The sequence below is a fragment of the Odocoileus virginianus genome, chromosome 7 (assembly GCF_023699985.2).
Source record: "Odocoileus virginianus isolate 20LAN1187 ecotype Illinois chromosome 7, Ovbor_1.2, whole genome shotgun sequence".
Classification (NCBI taxonomy): domain Eukaryota; kingdom Metazoa; phylum Chordata; class Mammalia; order Artiodactyla; family Cervidae; genus Odocoileus; species Odocoileus virginianus.
The window spans coordinates 3925002-3946886 of NC_069680.1; the positions used below are offsets into that span (position 1 = coordinate 3925002).

Here is a 21885-nt window from a genome sequence, read left to right on the forward strand (position 1 = left end):
TGAGTGATGAAGATTTCTCTCATAAAGACCTTAGGAACTTTAGTTCAAGTAAGAATGATCAGACACCTATCTACATAAATAATATAGTAAGAGAAAACAATGTTTTCAAGAGGAACATTTGGATTATAAAGAGTTATCTGAGTTCAAAAAAGGGAGACACAGTTTTCTACCTGGGGAGGGAGAAGTATCATGGAAATGTGATATGACTTGAACCTTGGAAGATTTTAGTGTACAAAGATAGAACTGGAAGCACTGTGGATTGAGGAGATAACCAGGAACAGGGATGGGGATCAGGGAGAAGTGGAGACCTGTAGAGGAAATAACGTGTAGTTAACTAATAACAACTAATAATTTCTGTACACTTAGTAGGTACTATTCATTTTACATGAATTATCTCATCCTCTTTACTCTGATGTAAGTATTAAAACCTACTCTGGGGCTTCCCTGTTAGCTCAGTTGGTAAATAATCTGCCTGCAAGGCAAGGCAGGAGACCCTGGTTCAATTCCTGGGTCAGGAAGATCCACTGGAGTAGATAAAGGCTACCCATTCCAGTATTCTTGGGCTTCCCTTGTGGCTCAGCTGGTAAAGAATCTGCCTGCAAAGCAGGAGACCTGGGTTTGATCCCTGGGTTGAGAAGATCCCCTGAAGAAGGGAAAGGCTACCCACTCCAGTATTCTGGCCTGGAGAATTCCATGGATTGTCAATTCCATGGGGTCACATAGAGTCAGACATGACTGAACAACTTTCAAAAAAAAACTCTGTTTTGGGGAAAACTTAGGCTAAGTAACTGGTCTATAATTGCATATTAAGAAATATGTTGTCAGATAAGGATTTGAAGTTCATCCCTGCTCTTAAGCATATATGCCTTATAAAGAAGAATGTATTCTGCAGGCATTGATATGATATTTCATTGCATGCATGGACCCTAGTGTACTTACATAGTTACCTGTTACTACACATTTAAATTTTGGCAGCAAAATGTAAAATATTTGTGTTTGGCTTGGTCTGGATGGAAAGTACCCTCATGCAGTTTCACTGTTCTCCATGTATTTTAGGAGCAGCAAATGGGTTTCTCATGGAAGTGTGTGTTGATTCAGTGGAATCAGCTGTAAATGCAGAAAGAGGAGGTAAGAGAAATTATGGAATGAATGGCAGTTGGCAGTCTGTTAAGAGTTTGAAAATGAATCCTTTGAACTTGAGAACCTTTGTGATCTCTAAAGAAAACAACCAACCAACTAGAAAACCTACTGATCTTCTAGTCTTACTTCCCCAGTAGATTACATTTTGAGTCAAGTGTCCATGATAGTGATTATGAACCTACTTTTTTAAAAATTGAATTTAGCAAAGATATGATTTTTTCCAAGCCATTAATTTTAGAGATTTGATGTTTTTTTCATTGTCAAGACTTATCATTATTTCTTTTTTTTTTTTGAATGTTATATATTTTACCTCAAGATTTCTTTTGCACCCTAACTTGCTTTAATAAGAAGCATAGAAATTCCCATCATCTCAGGATCAGAAAAATTTTTAGACTTCATTATGGAAAATTTCAAACATATACAAAAATAGAATGGTATAATGAATTACCACATACCCATCAGCTTTAATTATTTTCAGTACATGGCCAATCTTTCAGTTGTATCAGGGGTGAGCAGACTTTTTGTAAAAAGCAAGACACTATGTATTTCGACCTTGCTGGCTACATTTGGTCTCGGTCATATTTACTTTTTTTTGGTCATGCTACAGGGCTTACAGAGTCTTAGTTTTCCTCACGAGGGATTGAACCTGTGCCCTCAGCAGTAAAAAATTGGGAGTCCTGACCACTGGACCACCAGAGAATTCCCACTTCTTAGTTTTTTTAAATAATCCTTTGAAAGGGTGAAAACCATTCTTAATTTGGCAATTAAAAAGAATAAAGTACTGGTCAATCTGCAACACAGATAAATATTGAAACACTATTCTAAATGGAAAAAAGTAAAAAAATACCACATATTATATGATTCAACTTATATGAAATGTCTAGAATAGGCTAATTTTTTATAGACTGAAAGATTCTTGGTTGCCATGGATTGAGGAGCACTGGGGAGAAGAGAAAGTGACTGCTTAAATGGTGTGAGGTTTCTTTTGGGGGTGATGAAAATGTTCTAAAATTGCCTAGTGGTGATAGTTGCCAAATTTTGTGAGCATGATAAAAACTGTTGAATTGTATACTTTAAATGGGCAAACTGTATGATATGTGTGTTTTTCTTAAATACATAAAAAATTTTTAACTTGTATGCTGTAACAAAAACAAACTTGTAAGCCTTTGGCCTCTAGACTATCTGATCTATATTCCTACCTTTCTTACCCCATCCCCAAATTATTTTGAAGCAAATCCCAGACATTATGTCATTTCATCATCAAGTATTTCAGTATCCCTAAAAGGTAAAGTATCCCTGAAAACCACAATCACAGAAAACTAACCAATCTGATCACATGGATCACAGATTTGTCTAACTCAATGAAACTATGAGCCATGGAATGTAGGGCCACCCAAGATGGACAGGTCATAGTGGAGAGTTCTGACAAAATGTGGTCCACTGAAGAAGGGAATGAATGGCAAACCACTTCAGTATTCTTGCCTTGAGAACCCCATGAACAGTATGAAGAGGCAAAAAGATAGGACACTGAAAGATGGACTCCCCAGGTTGGTAGGTGCCCAATATGCTACTGGAGTTCAGTGGAGAAATAACTCCAGAAAGAATGAAGAGATGGAGCCAAAGCCACAACATCACCCATTTGTGGATGTGCCTGGTGATGGAAGTAAAGTCTGATGCTGTAAAGAGCAATATCGCATAGGAACCTAGAATGCTAGGTCCATGAATCAAGGCAAATTGGAAGTGGTCAAACAGGAGATGGCAAGAGTGAAAATTGACGTTTTAGGAATGAGCAAACTAAAATGGACTGGAATGGGTGAATTTAATTCAGATGACCATGATACCTACTACTGTGGGCAAGAATCTCTTAGAAGAAATGGAGTAGCTATCATAGTCAACAAAAAAGTCTGAAATGCGGTACTTGGTTGCAATCTCAAAAATGACAGAATTATCTGTTCATTTCCAAAACAAACCGTTCAGTATCACAGCAATCCAAGTCTATTCCCTGACCAGTAATGCTGAAGAAGCTGAAACTGAACGGTTCTATGAAGACCTATAAGATCTTCTAGAACTAACACCCAAAAAAGATGTCCTTTTCATTATAGGGGACTGGAATGCAAAAGTAGGAAGTTAAGAAATACCTGGAGTAACGGGCAAATTTGGCCTTGGAATACGGAATGAAGCAGGGCAAAGGCTAACAGAGTCTTGCCAAGGGAATGCACTGGTCATAGCAAACACTCTCTTCCAACAGCACAAGAGAAGACTCTACACATGGACATCACCTGATGGTCAATACTGCAATCAGATTGACTGTATTCTTTGAAGCCAAAGATGGAGAAGCTCTATACAGTCAGCTAAAACAAGACCGGGACCTGACTGTGGCTCAGATCACAAACTCCTTATTGCCAAATTCAGACTTAAAATGAAGAAAGGAGGGAAGACCACTAGACCATTCAGGTATGACCTCAATCAAATCCTTTACGATTATACAGTATAATTGACAAATAGATTCAAGGGATTAGATCTGACAGACAGAGTGCCTGAAGAACTATGGACGGAGGTTCATGACATTGTACAGGAGGCAGGGATCAAGACCACCCCCAAGAAAAAGAAATGCAAAAAAGGCAAAATGGTTGTCTGAGGAGGCCTTACAAATAGCTGTGAAAAGAAGAGAAGTGAAAGGCAAAGGAGAAAAGGAAAGATATTCCCATTTGAATGCAGAGTTCCAAAGAATAGCAAGGAGAGATAAGAAAGCCTTCCTCAGTGATCAGTGCAAAGAAATAGAGGAAAACAACAGAATGGGAAAGACTAGAGATCTCTTCAAGTAAATCAGAGATACCAAGGGAACATTTCATGCAAACATGGACACCATAAAGGACAGAAATGGTATAGACCTAACAGAAGCAGAAGATATTAAAAAGAGGTGGCAAGAATACACAGAAGAACTGTACAAACAAGATTTTCATGACCCAGATAATCATGATGATGTGTTCACTCACCTAGAGCCAGACATCCTGGAGTGCGAAGTCAAGTGGGCCTTAGGAACCATCACTATGAACAAAGCTAGTGGAGGTGATGGAATTCAGTTGAGCTATTTCAAATCCTAAAAGATGATGCTGTGAAAGTGCTGCACTCAATATGCCAGCAAATTTGGAAAACAGCAGTGGCCACAGGACTGGAAAAGGTCAGTTTTCATTCCAATCCCAAAGAAAGGCAATGCCAAAGAATGCTCAGACTACCACAATTGCACTCATCTTACACACTAGTATAGTAATGCTCAATATTCTCCAAGCCAGGCTGCAACAGTATGTGAACCATGAACTTCCAGATGTTCAAGCTGGATTTAGAAAAGGTAGAGGAACCAGAGATCAAATTGCCAACATCTGTTGGATCATCAAGAAAGCAAGAGAGTTCCAGAAAAACATCTATTTCTGCTTTATTGACTATGCAGAGCCTTTGACTGTGTGGATCACAACAAACTGTGGAAAATTCTTAGAGATGGGAATACCAGACCACCTGACCTGCCTCCTGAGAAATCTGTGTGCAGGTCAGGAAGCTACAGTTAGAACTGGACGTAGAACAAGAGACTGGTTCCAAATCAGGAAAGGAGTACATCAAGGCTGTATATTGTCACCCTGCTTATTTAACTTATATGCAGAGTACATCATGAGAAATGCTGGGCTGGATGGAGCATAAGCTGGAATCAAGATTGCCAGGAGAAATATCAGTAACCTCAGATATGCAGATGACACCACCCTTATGGCACAAAGTGCAGAACTAAAGAGCCTCTTGATGAAAGTGAAGGAGAGTGAAAAAGTTGGCTTAAAACTCAACATTTAGAGAACTAAGATCATGGCATCTGGTCCCATCACTTCATGGCATATAGATGGAGAAGCAATGGAAACAGTGAGAGACTTTATTTTGGGGGGTTCCAGAATCACTGCAGATGGTGACTGCAGCAATGAAATTAAAAGATGCTTGCTCCTTGGAAGAAAAGTTATGACCAACCCAGACAGTATATTAGAAAGCAGAGACATTATTACTTTGCCAACAAAGGTCCGTCTAGTCAGAGCTATGATTTTTCCAGTAGTCATGTATGGATGTGAGAGTTGGACTATAAAGAAAGATTTGCACCGAAGAATTGATCCTTTTGAACTGTGGTGTTAGAGAAGACTCTTGAGAGTCCCTTGGACTGCCAGGAGATCCAACCAGTCCATCCTAAAGGAAATCAGTCCAGAATATTCACTGGAAGGGCTGATGCGGAAGCTGAAACTCCAATACTTTAGCCACCTCATGCAAAGAACTGACTCACCTGATCTGGGAAAGATTGAAGGTGGAAGGAGAAGGGGATGACAGAGGATGAGATGGTTGGCTGGCATCACTGACTCGATGGACAGGAGTTTGAGTAAACTCCGGGAGTTGGTGATGGACAGGGAGGGCTGGTGTGCTGCAGTTCATGGGGTCACAAAGAGTCGGACCCGACTGAGTGACTGAACTGAAAAGGTAAAGGCCTTTTAAAAAAATAAGAATAATAACCACAATATCAATAACATCTATAAAATATCTATAAAAATAATATTTCTTAATAGCATCAAAAATACCCAATTAGTTTTCAGATTTCCCCAACTGACTCACACAGTTTTATTTTATAGTTCTTTGAATCAAGATATAAATGTGTCATTTATTTATGTCTGTTTCAATCTGTTTCCCTTTTTTCATTCTTTAATTCTTTTTCTTCTTTCTTTGTTAAAGAAACTGATTTTCATCTTTTTTTTCATCTTATAAAGTATTCCATATTCTACATTTTGCTGACTGTATATGTAGTGTCACTTATTGTGTTCCTCTGACCCCTGTATTTCCTGTAAAATTTTAGTTAACCTAAAGGTGTAATTAGATTCAGACTTGAGTTTTTTATAGCACTAATTTATAGATGGGGTTTTCTGTTGATTCGTTGGTCAAGAACTCAGCTGCCAGTGGAAAAGACACAGGTTCGATCCCTGGATCAGGAAGATCCCTTGGAGAAGAAAGTGGCAACCCACTTAAGTATTCTTGCCTGGAGAATTCCATGGATAGAGAAACCTGGAGAGCTACAGTCCATGGGGTCTCAAAAGAGTGGAACACAATTTAATGACTAAAAATAACAGACTTTGTAGATAATGGCATATTCCCTGTTCTATCTAATCGGGAGATATAACATCCTAGTTTTTTTGGTTTTTATGATACTAAGGTTGATCAGTGGATTCAGATATTATCAGCCTGATCCACCCTTTATAAGTTTTCCTGCCAGCTTTCACCTAATAATTTTAGCAATGCATATTTCAGTAGGGTTTGTAAAATGGTGCTATGTTATGTCTAACATTTATTTTTCATTTATTAGCAGTATGCTTCTATAAAGAACTTTCCCTCACCAACTGCTTTGTTATACTGAGGTTCAGTTTGTATAAGAAAGGCAGGATAAGTGCTTGCTTCTTTTCCCTTGTTTACTGATTTTGGGGATTATGTGTTTGTTCTCTATTCTCCAGTGTATTCTTGTTTTATCATTATGAGCCTAGATTTAGACATATTTGACGTGTTTGAATCCAGTATAGTTGTTCTTCTTGTTGATGCTCAAAATGTCTTTGTGATGATGCTTATTAGCCAGTAGGAGCCTCTTCAAGCGGGCTCCTGAGACCTTTTGATGTGATGCTGTAGTCTGATAGTTCTTTTGGTTTCAGCATTTTCTTATTCTTAAAATTATCCTGATTTAAGCTACTTAAAAGTAACTTGTGCTTTTTAGAAGCTTAGAATAATGAAGACTCTCTTGGAAAAGATCACTGTTTTTTATAATCAGTGAAGAATTAGCATTCCACTGTGGTCAGTCCAGAAATTTCTTTATTCTAAGTCACTTTCTTATACATAGAGAGGCCACCCTATAATAAAGAATTTTAAGAAACCTAGCTTAACTTGAATTAACTGTTAAATTTGGCTTATCAGTAACATAATGTGGGTTGGAGAATATAGTTGGGTTTAAAAGTAGAATTTTAGTCTAGTTCTAGAATTTGATTTCTTTCACTTTCTAAGATTCTTTGTTCCTCTTATTTAGAAAAAAATGTTTCTGTTTAATACTTTTGAGCAATGCTTTTCAAAATTTTTCTTAATTTTTTAATTTGAAAAAATTATTGTGCTGAGCAGCACTTTTTTATTACAGGTGCCGGTCGCATAGAGTTATGTTCTGGCTTGTTGGAAGGAGGAACCACACCCAGCATGGGTAAGTGTCCATTTTTTTGGATTTCCTCACAGGAATTTACAGAGCCTAGAGACAATTGATCATTTGTTATTGGGATCTTTTACTCAAGTTACTAACATGTTAACTGTGCCATGGATATTGTATCAGAAATATTTCTAGTTGCAGATAAACCTGTCAGTTGTAGATGTGATCAAATAGGTATTTTTTTCCCTTTAAGTATCAAAAAGTTGAGATTAAATTACTATTAATATTGGTTCATATACTCTGCAGGCATGTCAGGAACCCTGGTTTTCTTACCTTTTCCATTCTGGCATCCTTGGTATCTTGGCTTTTGTCTTCATTTCCCCCCTCCTACTTGTGCTATTGTCATACATTTTGCTTTTGCATATGTTAAAAACTCCACGCTTCATTGTTATTATTTTTGTCTAAAGAGTCAGTTACACTATAAAGAGTAAAAAATATAAGACAGTCATGTATTTACTCACGTGTAATTACCATTTCTGGTGCTCTTTTTTTGTATAGATCTGGTATTTCCGTCTGGTTTCATTTTCTTTCTGCCTGAAGTAATTCTTTTAACATTTTTTGTAGTACAAGTGTGCTAGTAATGAATTCTTTCAGCTTTTGTATATCTGAAAACATCTTTCCCCATTTTTTTAAAGATATTTTTGCTGAGTGTAGAATTCTAGGTTGACAGTTTTATTCTTTCAGGACTTTAGAGATGCTTCTCCAACTGTCTTCTTGCCTATATTGTTTCTGACAGGAAATCTGCTATCATCCAAACCTTTGTTCATTTCTGTGTAATTTGTCTCTTTTCTCTGGTTGCTTTTAAGTTTTTTTCCCTTTATTCTTGCTTTTGAACATTTGATTATAATGTCCCTGAGTGTAGTTTTCTTCATGTTTCTTGGGCATGTGCATTTATACTTTTCATCACATTTGGAAGTTTTTCAACATTTAATGTATTTTCTATAAATCTGCTTCCTTTGTTTTCAAGTGTACTAGTCTTTTCTCTGCAGTGTTTAATTGCTGTTAATCCTAGCTACTATATTTTTCATCTCACATATCATAGTTGTATCACTAGATATTTGAATTTATTGTTATATCTCTTGTCCCTTTTAAACTTTTTTGAACACATAGAATAAGGTTGCTGCTGCTAAGTTGCGTCAGTCATGTCCGACTCTGTGCGACCCCATAGACAGCAGCCTACGAGGCTCCACCATCCCTGGGATTCTCCAGGCAAGAACACTGGAGTGGGTTGCCATTTCCTTTTTCAATGCATGAAAGTAAAAAGTGAAAGTGAAGTCACTCAGTCTTGTCCGACTCTTAGCGACCCCATGGACTGCAGCCCCCCAGGCTCCTCCATCCATGGGATTTTCCAGGCAAGAGTACTTGAGTATAGCATAAGGTTACAACAGCTATTTTAATGCCTTGGCTACTAATTCTAACATATGTACCAGTTTTGATTGGTTTTGTTTAATTGATTTTTACCTCATGATCCATCTTGTTTTCCTACCTGATACTTTTCATTGTGTGTAAGACTTTATGAATTTTGCTTTGTTGGCTACTGGATATTTTTCTATTCCTATGAATATTCCTGAGCAGTTAGGTTACTTGGAAACAGTTTGTTCCTTTTGGGTAATGTTTTTAAAATTTGTTAAGTGAGTCTGGAACAGTGGTCAGTCTAGAGTTCATTATTCCCCACTACTGAAGCAAGATCCTTTCTGCACTCTATCCAGTGCCCCACAAATCTGGAAATTTTCCTGTCTGGCTGATGGGAGCAGGCATTATTCCTGGCCTGGTATGAACAACAGGCAGTATTGCTTCTGATTTTTTTCCGTGGATCTTTCCCTGGCTTTGTGTAGTTTCCTTGCATGCATACATCAGTTGGTACTCAGTTGAATATTAGAAGTGGGGTCAGGTGGGGAGGGTCTCTCCTGACCTCCCTATGCTGTGGCCTGTAAAAACCTCAAGGTAGTAATCTGGGTAATTAGGAGAGCTTACCTCATTTGTTTTCCATCTTTAAGGGATCATTATCCTTTGTTGCAAACCATTGTTTGATATGTTTTGTCTTTTTTTTTTTTTTTAATAAGTGGAAGGATAAATCCAGTTCCTGTTGCTCTGTCTTGGTCAAAAGCAGAAGTCCCTATATGAATTTTTGACTCCTTAATTTTATTCTGAGATGGATGATAGCATTATTTACTATAAAAGGTTTATGTATGCAATGGCCTTTTAGTGACTCTTCTCACTAAAATAAAGGAGGTCAGTCCCTGGCCATTCTATGAAATAACTAGAACATATCTGTAATTTGAGTGCAGCCTGTTTTTTGCAACAGCAGTCATGCATGATGGACTTGGTGAATGGGCCAAGCCAGCAATAATATGCCCATCACCAGTCATTGCTTGGTGATGGGCATATTGCTGTCCCATACAGAGTTGGGGTTCTTGTAGCCAGGAAAAAGAAGTAAATTCATATTAGGTAAACACTAATGTTGCCTGCCACAGATCTTATACCATTGAGAGTTTCTGAACTAGTCACAGATTGTGTCAGATTTAGTTATTGTGTCAGATTTGGTTCATGAATTGTGTCAGATTTGGTTCATGAATTTCCCAAGCAAGAATACTGGAGTGGGTTGCCATTTCCTACTCCAGTGGATCTTCCTGACCCAGGGATTGTAGCTTCACCTCCTGTGTCTCCTGCATTGCATGTGGATTCTTTACCCACTGAGCCAGCAGGGAAGCCCTCATTTTTGTTCATAGAGCATCTGTTAGCATCACAAATAAGTGCAACATTGCTCCCTTTTACATATCTCTTATTTAAAAAGGCTTTACTAAATATCTTCGTCTAGTAGGAATCATAAACTTTAAAACTATGTAACCATCTGTATAGCAGGTTTTAAATAGAGATGTAATCATTAGGACGGAGAAACCAGATCTCAGGGAATACATTGGCAGAACATAGAGCCTGGTAGTTGTTACACTTTTAAATGTCACATTCCAGTAAAAGAATTTTTGTTAAGCACAACAAAAAATTTTTTAAAAAGCATAACAGTGCTTTTAAAATACAGTAACTTCTGTTTTCTAAATTGCTGTTTTTACCCTTGACTTCTTTATTATGTAAATTTCTACTATAGGTACATTTTTCTTCTCAGTGTCTCCTTTTACCTTTAGATCATCTTTCTGTGGTTTTACTCCATCAACTCTTCCGTTCCTTGTAGAAGTGATAACACCAGAGCAAATGTAAAAGACCAATACAGTAATATTTTATTGACTTCCTTAAGCTTTTAGCTTACATTTGAATTTTAATTAGTCTCTTCCCTATTCTTATAGGTGTCCTTCAAGTAGTGAAGCAGTATGTCCAGATCCCAGTTTTTGTGATGATTCGGCCACGTGGAGGTGATTTTTTATATTCAGATCGTGAAGTTGAGGTGATGAAGGCTGACATTCGTCTTGCCAAGCTTTATGGTGCTGATGGTTTGGTATTTGGGGCATTGACTGAAGATGGACACATTGACAAAGAACTGTGCATGTCCCTTGTGGGTAAGAATTTGTATCAGAGACCAAAAAGCTCCTAATGATGATTGCATTGTATAGTCCCTATACAGAAAAACGCAATCACAAAACTGGCTTTTTATTCGCAACTACAGGCACTTACACTCACCTGTTTTAAACACTAGTTATTTAGATGTTTTAGGTAGACAGTATGTGCTACAGAACCCCCCTGACTCAGCTTCAATAGATTGGATTATGCTACTGTTCCTATAGGGTTTAAGGGGAATTTACCTTGATCTCTTTAATCATAGCAACAAAGACTTTAAAACCTATTACAGTTGGTAAGGATGGGGAGACATAGAGAACACAGAGGCAAAGTATTTATATTACTAGGCCAGAGTATTTCTTAAAGATTTTCAGAAGAGTAAGTGATAGATGTGCTGCTGCTGCTGCTAAGTCACTTCAGTCATGTCCGACTATGTGCGACCCCATAGACGGCAGCCTGCGAGGCTCCCCCATCCCTGGGATTCTTCAGGCAAGAGTACTGGAGTGGGTTGCCATCGCCTTCTCCAGGGCATGAAAGTGAAAAGCGAAAGTGCAGTCGCTCAGTTGTGTCCGACTCTTAGCAACCCCATGGACTGCAGCCTACCAGGCTCCTCCGTCCATGGGATTTTCCAGACAAGAGTACTGGAGTGGGTTGCCATTGCCTTTTCCAAGTGATAGATGTAGTGCTATCCTTATAGTTGCCAGATTGTATAATTTTCATTTGGTGCCTCTAAGGGGTGGATGACAGTTTTTTTAAATGTGAAACTTAGAGAGATTAATGGAAACACAGGACTATTAAATTTGGAAGATTACCATTTTATTATTATTATTTTAGCTCACTGTCTTCACTTAGGAAAAGAAAATGTAAAAAAAGTCCCGTCTAACAGGAGAGTTCTGTAAATAGTATCAGTGATTATCTCTTCATTTATGTTGTTATGTGATTTTCTTTTTATAGCTCTTTGCCGTCCTCTGCCAGTCACTTTCCACCGAGGTGAGTCATTTCCATTTTAGAAGTTCTGTTGAATGGTGTCAGTTTTCTCATTTCACCAAATGCCACAACCTTTTCATGAAACACAATTCTATAGTGTTACCAATTGGTTTTTTTTTAATACCTGTCATGGGGCTAACAGTTGTAAATCTAGAAATGCACAATTTCTGGAAAATATGAAGCCTTAGTTATGATAAGTTGTTAAAGGCAGAAGGTGCTGGTGGTGGGATATAGTAGAGGGAAAGAGTAGGTGTTGCCTGCAAGTGTGTGTACTTGTCACAGAATTCCAAGCAAGACTCTTGAGATTTATTTTTGTTGCATCGCCTCAGGTCATGTGCAGTCTCAAAAAGAATAAATCACTGTGGCCAATGAAATAAAATGTACTGCTTAACTTAAACCCGGTAAGACCATTCTGGAGGTCGGAGTGAGGTCAGCTTTCCCAAACTTGTGGGCAGAAAGGGGCTGGATTTCCAATGATGAATTGGATAATATTAGGAAGAGGAGAGAAGAAATAGGTGCTAGATAGTCAATGAACAGATGTTCATTGTAGTGCACAAAACTATTTTACATTATTGATAGCTTGTCTACTTGAGAATGATCTCTAAAAAGTGTCTATAATCATTTTATATAAAAATACTTCCTATCTCTAAATCAGGCAGTTACAGTTCCCATACATTTTTGCCTAGCATTGGTAAAATGGAGAAACAAGTGTGAATTTTGCCTTTAAGGCACTGCTATTGCACATGAAAAGAAAAGAAAAATCTTCAGTCAGTTTTTTTTTATTTGATGATATGCCTGAGAAATTATTGAATGTCTTTCTGTCCTTTTGAGTAATTGTCCAAAGATTAGGATGAGAGTGGAATCATCATTTGCATCCATTTATAGAAATGAGATATGAAACATTTGTTATCCTTGTTAATTTGTGAAATGAATGACACCAGAGAACTGTTTTCTTGACTTACTGTTTAGCAATGTTTCTTATAAACTAGCAATAACTAAAAAATGTTAGATCGCTTAAAAGTCAGAACTTTGAAGCTAGCCAAAAACAAAAAGTTTTAAAATATGAAGTCATTTAAATAAATAAATATTTATCTGAAAAATATATAGTTTAAAATTTGATGTGCTAAATAATTCAAAATAAACCCACCATATAGAATATATTTTTCTTTTCTTAAACTAAGAAAATCATTTTAGAGTTCTGTTCTTTTCCTCCTTCAATAAATTTAATGAAAATACTTCCATATTTTTTAATTGTTATATTATCCTGGAGTCCACATTTTTTTCACTTGTGTGTTTAATACAGTAAGTCTCCTACATATGAACCTTCAAGTTGTGAACTTTCAAAGATGGGAACATGCATTTTGCATGTCTAATCATGGAAGTTAATTCACGTGTCTGGCATACATTGTCACCTGCGTGCATCCTCTATAGGTGATTGTGCCTTTGTGTACATTACTGTACAGTACTGTATAGAACACAGTAGTGCAGTATCTTTATTTCAAGCCTAGGATGTCTGGAAGTAAGTGTAAAGGCAGCAGTGATAGGTATTATAAACCTGTTACAGTACAGTTCAATATAGCTGATTACGTTAGTTGGATACTGAGACTAACTTTGTTGGATATGGAAACAAATTGGACTTACACTCTTGGAATGGAACTCATTTGTATGTAGGGGCTTGCTATAATATGATAGTCTAATCACTGTGAGAAGGTACTGCCACCAAAAAATGAAAATCCTCTCTAGTAGATTTAGGTGCCTACATAAACTGAAGGGCGAAAGGAAGGAGTTTACCACCTAATCCACCATAGATCAGCATTTGGTATCATGTAGCAGCACAGAAAGTCAAAGCAGCAGTCATTTTGTTTGGGGTTCCTAGTGCCAGTTTCCTTAATGAGGAGGAGAGAAGCTCTTAGAAAGTAGGATGGAATTGAAACTTGATAGAGTCTGTCGTAAACGACAATCTTTATACTATGAATCTTGAAAACATGGGGTAAAATGGATTAGAATAAAATATTAGTCAATAAAGAGAATATGAATCAAGGCCTTTTCTAGAACTGATGAGTGTGAAGTTTTCATTCTGCTTGTGCAATTTGTTTGAACCCTTAGAGCAGACTTCCCCAAATGTGAGTCACTTGTCTGTCACATGTATGATTTGACCATATCAAAGGGCTACTTGTGCAAATTTATTTTTGAAATCTTAAGTAAATTTATTTTAAAGAGAAACTAATGAAAAAAATGGAAGCTTTTCGCTTCTAATCTGCATTTAAGTAAATGCATCTGTTCATATGTGTACCATCTAAAATGATCCTGCAGGGACTTCACTGGTGGTCCAGTAGCTAAAAGTCCAGGGGACTTGCAGGGGGCCTAGGTTCCATCCCTGGTCAGGGAACTAGATCCAATATACTGCAGCTAAGACCCAGCACAGCCAAATAAGTAAATTAAATAAATATTTTAAAAATAATAAAATGATCCTGATACCATTAGTGGCATGTTGACTATGGTATACTGGTAAACTGGTTCTCACGAAAAAGGAGCCTTGATTTGTAGCGTTTGTTGATTTCTGTGGTTTAAATACTTCCACCTTGATTGATTTCAAGCTAGCGATGGGTTAATAATCATGCTTGCAAAATTCATGAATATTTAGCAATTGACTCTTGTAAGCCAGGACAAGCTAGGTCTAGCATAGCACTGTGGGTATACTACATCTTAGAAAGCACTGTATTAGAGAGATCTGTTCAAAATTCAAGTCAGTTTTATTTATTTCAGCCTTTGACATGGTTCATGATCCAGTGGCAGCTCTAGAGACCCTCTTAACTTTGGGATTTGAACGAGTATTAACCAGTGGATGTGACAGTTCAGCCCTAGAAGGACTACCCCTAATAAAGCGACTCATAGATCAGGTACATATGATTTCTTTCCTCTTCCTAAGAGTCTGTTGTGGTTACTTCTGATATTCTGTTGTTCGGAGAGGTTGTGAAACTACATATTAACTAACTTTGTGGGTTACTCTGTAGTAAGCAAGCAGTAACATATAACTTTTATTTCTTTCACACAGATTTTCAGTAACCAAGGCTCTTAACATCAAATTATAGACAGTGATTAAATAGCTGATCTACTTTGGATAACCGCAGCAAATTTTACCTTTATGCTGCCATCAGCATTGCATAGTTTAAGCTTGTTACTGTTGATCTGTGTATACTCAGGGGTTCCTGCATGAAATTTGAGAAAATTATCATTTGATGGTGAATTCTAAAACTAAAACTAGGACTTCCTTGGTAGTCCATTGGTTAAGACTCCACACTAATACTGCAGGGGGCATGGGTTCCATCCCTGGTCAGGGAACTAAGATCCTCTATGCCACAGAGTGCAGCCAAAAAGAAAAATTCTAAAACTGTTCTTCTCTCATCTTTCCCCAACTATCAAGATAGGAGGAAATATGTTTACCTCTTATGTGATTTCCTCTTGTGAGTTCGCATCATTTGTAGAACAGTCAGAAGATGGCTTTGTAATTGTATTAATAGTATGTCTGTTTTCTCACACCAGTCCAGAGACATCTAAATGAGTGAACATGGACTTGAGATGAGAATGTTCTGGATTTGAGAGAGGTTTGACATTTGCTGTGTAATTTTGAGTAGGTTACTAGCATTTAAACCACTGTTGCCTCGTGTGTGAAATCGAGATAATTTTAATATCTTCTTTATAGGGTTGCTCTGAGGATTTATAGAGATAAGGTAGAATTGGTAGAGTTAAGACTTAATATGAAAGATAAGAAATGCTATTGGTAAGAGCCTTGGTTTCCATGGTGACTCATCTGGTAAAGAGTCTGTCTGCAATGTGAGAGACCCAGATTCGATCCCTGGGTGGGGACGATTCCTTGGAGAAGGAAATGGCAACAGACTCCAGTATTCTTGCCTGGGTAATTCCATGGACAGATAAGCCTGGTGGGCTACAGTCCATGTGGTCACAAAGAGTCAGACATGACTCAGCGACTAACACTTTCACTTTTACTTTCAAGAAATAATGTGAAAGATAAGAAATGCTCTTGGTAAGAGCCTTAGCAGAGTGCTTGATTTATGACACATGTTAGTGTTTGTAATTATTATTTGTGGTTGTTGTTCAGTTGCGAAGTCACATCCAACTCTTTGTGACCCCAGGGACAGCAGTACACCAGGCTCCCGTGTCCTTCACTATCTCCTGGAATTTGCTCAAATTCATGTCCATTGAATTGGTAATTCTATCTAACTATCTCGTCTTCTGCCCCCTTCTCCTTTTGTCTTTTCCCAGTATCAGGGTCTTTTCCAATGAGTTGTCTCTTCGGATCAGGTGGCCAAAATATTGGAACTTCAGCATCAGTTCTTCCGAGCTTTCAGTGAATATTCAGGGTTGAGTTCCTTTAGTACTGACTGGTTGACTTCCTTGTAGTCCAAGGGACTATTATTATTGCTTCTATTATTAGTAATAATATTTAGTGTTTTTGTGTAGACATCTGCTAATGTTTACTTTTCTATAGTCATGAAAATAATTTTTAGAAATTTCACATGAGAATCAGATAAACTTTTCTAGGCAGCTTACTGGCTTTATAAAATTTATTAAGTATATATTAAGGTGCAAGGGGTCTTCCCAGGTGGCACTAGTGGTAAAGAACCTGCCTGCCAATGCTGGAGACAGAATGAGATGAGGGTTTGGTCCCTGGGTTGGGAAGATCCCCTGGAGGAGGGCATGGCAACCCACTCCAGTGTTCTTGCCTGGAGAATCCTTTGGACAGAGGAGCCTGGCAGACTACAGTCCATAGGGTCACAATGAATTGGACATGACTGAAGCAACTTAGCACACATGCTAGGTGCAAGGCATTTGCAGCCAACTCATTGGAAAAGACCCTGATGCTGGGAAAGATTGGCAGCAAAAGGAGAAGGGGACCATAGAGGATAAGATAGATAGCTTCACCAACTCAATGGACATGAACCTGAGCAAACTCCGGGAGTTAGTGGTAGACAGAGGAGCCTGGCCTGCTGCAGTCCAAGGGGTCGAAAACAGTCAGACACAACTTATGGACTGAACAACAGGGCATTTGTACTGCTGGTGACCAGGGGGCGTGTGTGTGTGTGTTTGTAGTCACTAGCCTTGCAAACTAGTGCACAACAGGCACTTCTAATAGAGTGCTATATTTTTAAAAAAAGTACTGTAGGAGCACACTGAAGAGGAATTAACCCCAGATTTGAGGGGTTGGGATTCGCAGCAGTTAGCTTCCCAGAAGAAGAAACATCCACACTGTAGTGTCTTTTTTTATTGGACATGCTGGATCTTTGTTGCTTCAAAGACTTTGCTCTAGTTGAGGAGAAAGGGAGCTATTCTCTTGTTCCTGTGCTCGGGCTTCTCACTGCAGTGGTTTTTCTTGTTATGAAACAGAGGCTCCAGAGTGCTTGGGCTTCAGTAGTTGCAGCCCCTGGGCTCCAGTGAGCATAGGCTCTATATTTGTGGCACGTGGACTTAGTTGCTCTGCAGCATGTGGGATCTTCTGAGATCAGGGATCGAATCCATGTCTCCTGCCTTGACAGGTGGATTCTGTACCACTAAGCCATGAGGGAAGCCCCACACTGCAATGTCTTACTCATTTAAAGGGTAATTCGTAGCCATCAGTCTAAACTGGATTGGGGAGAGGGGAAGTCAGGGGGATGATCCTTGTAGACAGAATAGTATATGCAAAGGCCTGGAAACAAAAGTGAGCATAACTTATTAAGATATTAAAGAATGACTATAAAGTTGAATGTGAAGAGAAGAATACTGTCCAGAGCCTTTTAAACTATTCAAGAGTTTGCATTTTATCCTTGGTTCACTGGGGAAGCCTGAAGGGTTTTGAAATAGAAGAACTGATGAATCAGGTTTCCATTTTTTAATGGTTACTCAGAATGGAATAGAGAATAATTGTCATAGTCATATGTTGCATGTCAAAATGTTGTGTGTGAGAGAGAGAGAGACAGATTTGTAGTTTAGTCGGTTGGCAGGAAGAGCTAAGTTAAATATTCTTATACACTAAATTTACTTTTTTTAAGTAAAAATTATATGTATTTAAGATGTACAATGTGATATTTTGATTTTCATTCTGTATATGTACAGAGTAATACATATTCTGTATATGTAAATCAAAACATCACATTGTACACCTTAAATACATATAATTTTTACTTTAAAAAGTAAATTTAGTGTATAAGAATATTTAACACAGCTATGTACCACATGATATTTTGATTTACATATACAGAATGAAGGGGCTTCCCTGGTGGCTCAGTGGTAAAGAATCCACCAACCAATGCAAGAGATGATAGTTTGATCCCTGAGTCGGGAAGATCCCCTGGAGGAGGAAATGGCAACCCACTCCAGTATTCTTGCCTGAGCAATTCCATGGATGGAAGACCCTAGCGGACTACAGTCCATGGAGACACAAAGAGTTGGACACTACTGAGCATGCAGGCATACAGAATGAAATGGTTCCAGTCAAGCTCATATTCAACTGCTCATATAGCACACTTGTGTGGTATGTGTGTGTGCATTCGTGTCTGGTGAAAGTACCTGACATCTACTCTCTTAGCACATTTTTAGTATTTGGTCATTATTCATTTGATCTCTAGACTTAATTCATCCTGTGTAGCAACTTTGTACCCTTTTACCAACATCTTCCCATTTCCATCACCTCACCACCCCTGGTAACCACCATTCTGTTCTCTGCTTCTTGTATTTTACTTTTCTAGATTGCACATATAAGTAAGAGCATACTAATTTTACTTTTTTGTTTTTTCAGTTTTCACTCTGCTGGGTGCTGAGAGGATTTTGTCTAGTTGGGGCAAGTAGAGGCTACTCTGTAGTTGTGGGGTGTGGGCTTCTCATTGCAATGGCTTCCTTTGTTGCAGAACACGGACTTTAGGGTGCATAGGCTTCAGTAGTTGCAGTGTGTGGGCTTCGGTTGTTGAGGTTCCTGGGCTCTAGAGCACAGGCTCAGTAGTTGTGACTCGCAGGCTTAGTTGCTCTGCAGCATATCGGATCTTCCCGGACCAGGGATCTAACCTGTGTCTCCTGCATCGGCAGGCAGATTCTTCACTACTGAGCCATCAGGGGAGCCCAGCTTTACTTTCTGAAGCCATTTTGTGGCTGTGTAATGTGCTGGTTAAAGCATAGAATTTGGGATTAGAAAGGTTTATGTTTAAATCCTAGTTTTGCTGTTTATTGGGCAAAAACAATAGACTTGGGCAGTTCACCTAACCATCCTAAACTTGCTGTTTATTAACAGTGACCTTGGGGAGTTTACCTAACCATCCTAAACTTGTTTCTTTACCTACAAAGTTGCATAATGAGTGCCAGTTGGCATAGTAAAAGTGCCTACCTCCTAGAATAGTTGTGGATTACTTCAGCATACATCTGACACATAGTATGTGCTCTATATTGGCAAGTCACTTTGATAGCCCAAAATAAGCATATAGTTCTAAATAATGTTTTATGAAAGGCCCCCCAAAAAGCAATAGGATTCATCTCTTCAAACATTTGTCCATATTTTGGAAAGCTTTCAGTTGGAAGAAACAGTTACAGTAAATATGACTTTTTTTTACTCCTAAACTCATTTCAGCTTTCTAGGTAGTAAATACTTAGTTTTTTGGGTATTTTGCTTTAGTACATTTGATGATACTAAACAGCCTTGTTTCACTTATTTCTCCAACAATTATTAAATTTTATGAAATAGCCTCCTCTCCCTTTTATTCTCTATTTCTTTGCTTAATTTTTTTTCATTGTATGTTTAAGTATTTAGATTTTATAAATATACCTACCTGTTGTCTGTTTTTGTTGAACATGAACACCCCATGAGAGTAGGAACTTACTCTTGCTCATCATGTCAGGGAGGAAAAACTTTTTCTTTACCCTCTTTTTTAAAAAAAGTGAACATATAGGTTCGGTTTTTGAGATTCAACAAATAAACTAACAAAAGATAGATAAGCCAGAAAAAAAGATTGTGATCACATGTGTATGTATATTTGGGCATTCACAAAGAAATGTAACTCAAAGAGGTGCTTAAAATTTAGGGCTTATAAACCATCTTAGTAGATGAAGAGGAGGGGATAGAGGGCACTTAGGGACTCAGAAGTGAAAGGAGAAAGTGCATTTATGGAAAAACAAATGACTTTTTGGAAAGATAATTGGATCCTTAGAAGAACATATGGGAGACAGGATGGTTTTTTGATAGTGTCTGTTTGGCTGTGGTGCTGATGAGTTGCTCCCAGTGGGCGAATTTATGACAGTGGAGGTTTGTTGTTTTTTTTTTTCCTCAGTTCTTTTGGGAGGCTCTGCTTTTAGGTAAGAGATTTGAGCCTTCAGCTCAAAATCATTTTTATACCACAGAGGCATGTTTTGGACCCCTTGAATCACAGTAGTCCCCATACCTACAACAGTGTCTGGTACTTCGTAGGCACTTAAATATATTTGTTGGATGGATGGAGGAGTGAATCAAGTTCCGTTCAGTTCAGTTCAGTTGCTCAGTTGTGTGCGACTCTTTGCAACCCCATGAACTGCAGCATGCCAGGCCTCCCTGTCCATCACCAACTCCCGGATTCCACCCAAACCCATGTCTATTGAGTCAGTGATGCCATCCAACCATCTCATCTGTCATCCCCTTCTCCTGCCCTCAATCTTTGCCAGCATCAGGGTCTTTTCAGATCAATCAGCTCTTCGCATCAGGTGGCCAAAGTATTGGAGTTTCAGCTTCAACATCAGTCCTTCCAAAGAACACCCAGGACTCATCTCCTTTAGGATGGACTGGTTGGATCTCCTTGCAGTCCAAGGGACTCTCAAGAGTCTTCTCCAACACCACAGTTCAAAAGCATCAATTCTTCAGCACTCAGCCTTCTTTATAGTCCAACTCTCATATCCATACGTGACCACTGGAAAAACCATAGCCTTGACTAGATGGACCTCTGTTGGCAAAGTAATGTCTCTGCTTTTTCATATGCTATCTGGGTTGGTCATAACTTTCCTTCCAAGGAGTAAGCGTCTTTTACTTTCATGGCTGCAATCACCATCTGTTTAATTTCATGGCTGCAATTACCATCTGCAGTAATTTTGGAGCCCAGAAAAATAAAATCAGCCACTTGTTGCACTGTTTCCCCATCTATTTGCCATGAAGTGATGGGACTAGATGCCGTGATCTTAGTTTTCTGAATGTTGAGTTTTAAGCCAACTTTTTCACTCTCCTCTTTCGCTTTCATCAAGAGGCTCTTTAGTTCTTCACTTTGTGCCATAAGGGTGGTGTCATCTGCATATCTGAGATTATTGATATTTTTCCTGGAAATCTTTATTCCACCTTGTGCTTCTTCCAGCCCAGCATTTCTCATGATGTACTCTGCATATAAGTCAAATAAGCAGGGTGACAATATACAGCCTTGACGTACTCCTTTTCCTATTTGGAACCAGTCTGTTGTTCCATGTCCAGTTCTAACTGTTGCTTCCTGACCTGCATACAGGTTTCTCAAGGGGCAGGTCAGGTGGTCTGATATTCCCATCTCTTTCAGAATTTTCCACAGTTTATTGTGATCCACACAGTCAAAGGCTTTGGCATAGTCAATAAAGCAGAAGTAGATGTTTTTTTTTAATTCTCTTGCTTTTTCCATGATCCAGCGGATGTTGGCAATTTGATCTCTGGTTCCTCTGCCTTTTCTAAAACCAGCTTGAACATCTGCAAGTTCAAGGTTTATGTATTGCTGAAGCCTGGCTTGGAGAATTTTAAGCATTACTTTACTAGCGTGTGAGATGAGTACAATTGTGCGGTAGTTTGAGCATTCTTTGGCATTGCCTTTCTTTGGGTTTGGAAAGAAAACTGACCTTTTCCAGTCCTGTGGCCACTGCTGAGTTTTCCAAATTTGCTGGCATATTGAGTGCAGCACTTTCACAGCATCGTCTTTCAGGATTTGAAATAGCTCACCTGGAATTCTGTCACCTCCACTAGCTTTGTTTGTAGTGATGCTTCC

The 21885-nt window shown here is 38.4% G+C and overlaps 1 protein-coding gene across 1 annotated transcript in view; it reads left to right on the plus strand.

Moving 5' to 3' along the window:
• The window catches only part of CUTC (cutC copper transporter), a 32525-nt gene that overhangs the window by 2959 nt on the left and 7681 nt on the right, over positions 1–21885 (plus strand). The window contains exons 2-6 of the mRNA XM_020897323.2: positions 1057–1128; positions 7325–7384; positions 10687–10896; positions 11849–11884; positions 14648–14781. Coding sequence (XP_020752982.1) covers positions 1057–1128; positions 7325–7384; positions 10687–10896; positions 11849–11884; positions 14648–14781 — 512 coding nt within the window. The remainder of the gene's footprint in view (positions 1–1056; positions 1129–7324; positions 7385–10686; positions 10897–11848; positions 11885–14647; positions 14782–21885) is intronic.